The sequence below is a fragment of the Gordionus sp. m RMFG-2023 genome, chromosome 1, assembly GCF_954871325.1.
Source record: "Gordionus sp. m RMFG-2023 chromosome 1, tfGorSpeb1-WG-v2, whole genome shotgun sequence".
NCBI classification, from domain to species: domain Eukaryota; kingdom Metazoa; phylum Nematomorpha; class Gordioida; order Chordodea; family Parachordodidae; genus Gordionus; species Gordionus sp. m RMFG-2023.
Window position 1 is genome coordinate 62,029,035 of NC_088775.1, and position 6,000 is coordinate 62,035,034.

At 22.7% G+C, this 6,000-nt stretch overlaps 1 protein-coding gene and 1 long non-coding RNA gene across 6 annotated transcripts in view; both read right to left on the minus strand.

The window, feature by feature from the left end:
• Window positions 1-5,663, minus strand: part of LOC135930975 (arf-GAP with coiled-coil, ANK repeat and PH domain-containing protein 1-like) — an 89,460-nt gene extending 83,797 nt beyond the window's left edge. For 4 of the 5 annotated variants that reach the window (XM_065467795.1, XM_065467794.1, XM_065467796.1 and 1 more), the window contains exons 1-2: window positions 5,591-5,663; window positions 5,487-5,544 (exon numbers count right to left, since the gene is read on the minus strand). In XM_065467795.1, the coding sequence (XP_065323867.1) occupies window positions 5,487-5,544; window positions 5,591-5,643 (111 nt within the window). In that variant the 5' untranslated portion in view covers window positions 5,644-5,663. Of the gene's footprint in view, window positions 1-5,486; window positions 5,545-5,590 lie in introns of those variants that run through there. The other variant, XM_065467798.1, reaches the window with a different exon arrangement.
• Window positions 933-1,779, minus strand: LOC135922290 (uncharacterized). The gene is made up of 3 exons (XR_010570829.1): window positions 1,729-1,779; window positions 1,485-1,680; window positions 933-1,281 (listed from the first exon to the last, which is right to left on the minus strand). It is a non-coding gene; the product is annotated as an uncharacterized LOC135922290 (long non-coding RNA).
• Window positions 5,664-6,000: the final 337 nt, after the last annotated feature.

Here is a 6,000-nt window from a genome sequence, read left to right on the forward strand (position 1 = left end):
TTCAGCAGAGATTTTGCTAAAAATCCGGAGGAAAAACTTATAAAATTGAAATTTCGTAATATATTTTAGCGGAAATTGAGAATGACTGTTATATAACACTAAAATAATTTTAAAAAAAATAAGATTACATTTTTCTGCTGACCTTGGGTTATCAATAATATGCCGACAAATAAAAAACACTTATTCATTCAAGTGTTACCAACGTTTCTGAGAGAGGAATATCAATGAAGTAATTCAAAAAAGGAGAACCCTGTTTAGCAGGTTGTCAGAATGTATAACAATAAATCGCTATTTTTGAAAAAAAGGGCGTGTTACCAACGTTTCTGAGAGAGGAATATCAATGAAGTAATTCAAAAAAGGAGAATATTCCTGTTTAGCAGGTTGTCAGAATGGATAACAATAAATCGCTATTTTTGAAAAAAAGGGCGCTTAATCAATGGGATCTATATATGGATGAGCTCACGTTACTGAACGAACAATTAAATCAGTAAAATGCAATTAAATTACAAGAATATTTGAACGAATTATATTTTGATACAAAATAATATAACAAATTGTACTATAGTTATGGATGTTGTTCCATTTCATCTAGTGTTGTAACCAGAGTTGTTAAAAGATACTTTTTAAATGGATCTAGATACAGATACAGATACATAGTCTCAAAAGTTATCTAGATACAGATACAGCGTCTAAAAAGTTATCAAGATACAGATACAATTTTTAAATGTATCTGTATGCTCTTATAGGTTTGCATAAACCTAAATTAATATTATATTGTGAAAATTCATGAAATGAGCTAAAAATTTATTGACGCGATATAACATTTATCAGAATATAACCAAAATTATAATTTTAATATAATATATGAAAATATATGATTAATAATTATTAGATTTCAGTAATAAAATATTTTCAAAATTTTGATCATTTAGGCATCCTCGTTTATCTGTGAAGACATTTTTAGCAACACTAAATAGTCTTTCCACAGGGGCGCTTGAAGGAATTGTAGTGTTATATTTAATAAATAACAATTTTATATCAGTTCTTTAAAAATGCTAAAATCTCTACATTTATTTTTGAAAAAGTTATTTAAAATTTGTTGATTATCAAAATTTAAATCATTATTAGAAATTATATCTGCTGTAGGGTACTGAAAAAAATCTGAAATTAAATTATTTGTTTTTTTTGGCAGGTTATTTGCTTGCAGTCAGTTGATGATTTTGATAATTCACCAGCTAATCTTTGTATCAATTGTTTTCTTTTATAATGGCTGCATGCCATCTATAATAAAAGCAATAATTAAATCATCTAAAGTGCCTTGAGTTAAAGTCAAAGGTCTTTTAGCAAAAATATTATTGGAGGATGAGCCTTGCCAATATTTTCTTTAGTATTTTATTTTCATTCCCCTTTTTTATTTTTGTTAACAAGGTTGGATATTTTCTCTTAAAATTTTAATTAGAATTTTAAATATATAATATCTATACCCTTATGTGCTTCACGATATTGCACGTTGAAGTCATACTGACGGATATTTTTGTATTTTTAGGTAGACACGGCAAACCTTTTACCATCAGAGAATTAATTGTTTTCTTTGTTTTGAGATATTATTTTAAAATATGCTCAATTTGGCCATGGTAAAGCAATAGAACTTGTTGCTTCCTCTTCTTCATCGATATAGATCTAAATAAATATATAAACTTAAAAATTTAGTTATAAAATAAAATTTACCATTTCCATATTGTAATATTAAAATTTGTATGGTTTATTGATAAACTCGGACATAATATTTAAATTAATGAATATTTATATATATTTTTTATATATAAGTTTTAATATTTTATGTATATATAATTCTTTATTATAGTATTAATAAATATTAATATATAATATATATATATTTATTTATTTCATAAGCTCATATGAAATAAAATAAATTTTACAGTCAAATATTTTTATTTACAATAAAAAAAGGGGTATATAAAATGTATCTTAAAAAGTATCTAAAAACAGATACAGATACCTCTAAAAAAATATCTAGATACAGATACCTTTCTAAAAAATCTATCTTGATACAGATACAGATACTACATTTTTATATCTAGATACAGTATCTAGATACTTTAACAACTCTGGTTGTAACAGCTTGTTTGAGCCAATTTTTAAAAATGACTAATAGTGCGCACAAATTGAAAGTTGCAACGCAGCGTTTTAAAATGCAAATAATGCATTTAAATGCATTCGTTCAAATTTTTTCATTTTAAATTATTTTTTAAAAGACAAACTTGCTTGCGTTTTTCAAAACTTTTTAAATTTTGAAGTGATAAAATTCTTATAAATTGTAAGAATAATTATTTTTAAATAATATAATAATATTTTTAGGACATGGAACGATGAAATTAACAAAAGGTTTGCAGAAATGCTGAACCATAAAAAAAAGTTTCAATGCTATGAAACATTTATCAGTTATTGGTTCCAGGTATAAATATATAAAAATATTATAATTAGCTTGGCATTGGAATTCCCTGGTTTTGATAACAGTCCTCTTTATCTCAAAAGATTGAGAAACTTCAAGGATCAGCTGAATAAGGAGAAAATAGGAAAACCTACTTAATTAAATATTCATGTTATTTATTATTGATAAGTTGATAATAACTACCTGGAAAATAAAGAATAGGGCTGTGCCAATCCTCAAATTCTGATGATCCACAATTTATATTGATTTTATTTACCATCTATATTTGAATAAATCCCACAAAATATTATTCATAAAAAATATAAGTGTATTTTGTTTTCTTTATTCTCAAAAAGTTAATTTCCTCATTTAAAATGTTAATTTTTGTGGAACTCTCAACAACAAAAAAACCTAAAGTACTGAATGAATTTAATAGGTTATTAAATTTTGGAAGAAAACCCATTTGGGATGCAGTAAAGCTAATTTTTATCTATAATTTATTTAGACTTTTTATAGATAGCCTTGTAGAATTTAGACAACCATGTGTTTAAAACTGAGGTTTTAAAATTTCTACACTATCTGAAGACAAATGGTACCTTACCAAAACCTACATATGAATCTGCATTGACATATTTAATAGCATTATATAAATTATTTATTTATCATAAAAATATATTATGTATTTTATATTAATTTTTATATTGACATTATATTCTTTTAATAAAATTTTTATATATTTATATTTGTCTCTATTTTCATATTTAATATAAGTTAAATGATATATCAATTTAATTTTTCTTAACATTCAAATTATATTAATGTACAAATTAACATATAAATTAAGGGATATATCAATTAAATTTTTCTTAATATTCATTTAATTACTATGGTTGATATTGAAAATCTATTTATAGAAGCAACAGATAAATCTTATTTAGGTATAGTTATTACACTATAAAAATTAAATTATATGTCTTAAATCATATGGAAATTTCAATTGTATCATGTTGTAAGACAATAGAATTAATATTATTTTAAGTTTGAGGTTCATTCCCCAAGTTTTAAAATAGCGCAATGGGCTACATCTAGAATAGTGTGCAAATTAACATGATAGAAATTAAGGGATATACCAATTAAATTTATCTTAATATTCAATTTAATAATATCATTGTATATAAAAATTAAATATGTAACTTAATTTAATATAAAATATTTTCATAAATAAATTTAATAAATTTAATAAAATATAAAAATTTAATAATTTATAAAATTTTTAAGTTTGTCTCTAAAAATTTTTGATTCCATTGAAGTAGAATTATTTTCCCTGCTAGGCAATAAAGGTTTTGTAGTGATTTTTTGTTTTAATGATTTAAATTTAAATGCTCCACATTGAAAAAATAAAACTTAACGCATCAATTTAAATATAGCTGCGTTTACGTTTTTTATATGTGTTTTGAAATGCTGTGTTGCAACGTTCAATTTGTGCGCACTATAACTCAATATTTTTAGAAAAATATTTGCTAAGCTTTAGGATTTTACTGATAGATGTTCAAACCTTTTTGCTATGACCAGAATCTACAGATCGGCGTAATACTTTTCCAGATAAAATATTGAACCATTTTAAAAATCGGTTCAAATTGAGCCATTTAGCAACACCAATTTCATCACTCAATGTGATATTAAATTAAATAGTATCTACGAGTTCAGCCAAAAAATTTTATTTTTATCTCCTAATCAACCCAATTGAAGAGGTGTAAAGAAAACTGAAAACTCTTGTGAGAAAAGGAGAACCAAGTATAACAAAGTTGAATTGATAAATTGCTCAAATACAAAGTTAAACATTAATAATTTAGCATTTTGGTATAATTATTGCCTATTTTCCCCCTTTTAAATCTATATATATCAGCTTAAGATTGTGGAGGATATCTTTCTCATGTAAAAAAATATATAAATCATTTAGCCATGACACACATTAAACAACAAAATATAAAAAAAAATTCATATTAAATATTGATTATTGCTATAAATCATTTTCAGGTATTTTGAATATTTTAAATATACTTTTATGCAATACCATTGATGCACAATATTATTTTAATAAATTTATTTCGATTATTTCATATACTTTTATATGTGCAATTATTTTAGCCAAATAAATTTATTTAGAATTTTTAAAAAAAATTATATAGAAATTAAAATATAAGTTTTAATGTAAAAAATTAAAACTTATTTTAAATGAGAATTTGTTCAAAAGAATGGTAACATAAGGGGTATTGATATCTTTTTATAATTTCTTATATGATGATTAAATTGAATAAGAAAATATAAATAGTTGTTTATTTGTGCTCTCATAATAAGAGTTTTTGTTTGAAGACAACTGCAAATCTAGTAAAATGTACCAAAACAAAAATGAAATAATTGAAAAATATGGAAAATATGTCTGACTTATTTTCAACAATAAATGTAAATATTCTAACAAAAATTTCTTAAAAAATATATTTATGAAATGAACATGATATTAAAATTTGTTTAAATATATATGGAAAGAAATATAGCATATAAAATTGACTTTATATTTCAGGCAATAAACATTTCCTTCATTTTTATACAATATTATAAAAAAAATTAAAACTTGAAATATATCTTATTGGTGCTGCATTTTATCTTATTCATTTGAAAAATTATTTATAATTATCTTCATATATAAAGTAAAAAAAAATTATTTACAAATCAATATATTCCTTTTTTTATCAATAGATAATAATAAATATTTCTAAAACTTCAAAGATAAAAAGTATTTATTATTCTTGTTATTAATAAAATATTTAATTAATAATTATATTTATTCAAAATTCCTATAAAAATTAAAGAAGATATCTTAAATATACACATATAAATATTGATAATTTATATATAAAAAGTATATGCAAAAAGTTGATTAAATATAAATTGTAGAGCAACAATATAAATTAAATTTCACAGCATTGTATTTATTTTATTTAAAAATAAAAATATAAATGAATTTAAATATCACTTTTTCTAATATGAGCTCAAAATTTTGTGAGTAAAATTCAGCTTTATATAGATCCCTCCTTAACGAATAATATTTCTTAAAATATTTAATATATTTTATAAAACCTAAACTTTGGTGAGTCTTGGAGAGCCTCGTCAAAATTTATAGCAAACCGCATGTTTAAATGGCACTATGCTTTATATTTATCATAAATTAAATTTTGCTAAACTTTACAACAATCGGTAAACAGCAATTTATTTTATCCAAGTTTTATTTTTATATCTTATTAATATTTATTATAGCAAATATCTTCTTTACCTATCCACTTGATTTCATTAAAAACATATTTGGTGACAAATAAGCATCGTTTAAATACCCAAGAATTTGACCGAGAACTTAATTCTCAAGGATTATGCCTCATTAAATTTTTACAAGTGTATTGTAATTTCTTTTTAATTTTTCTGCCATTTTTATCTTTTAACAGAATTTATTATTTTATATATGTTATACCAGGGGACTGGACATAAGATCAAGT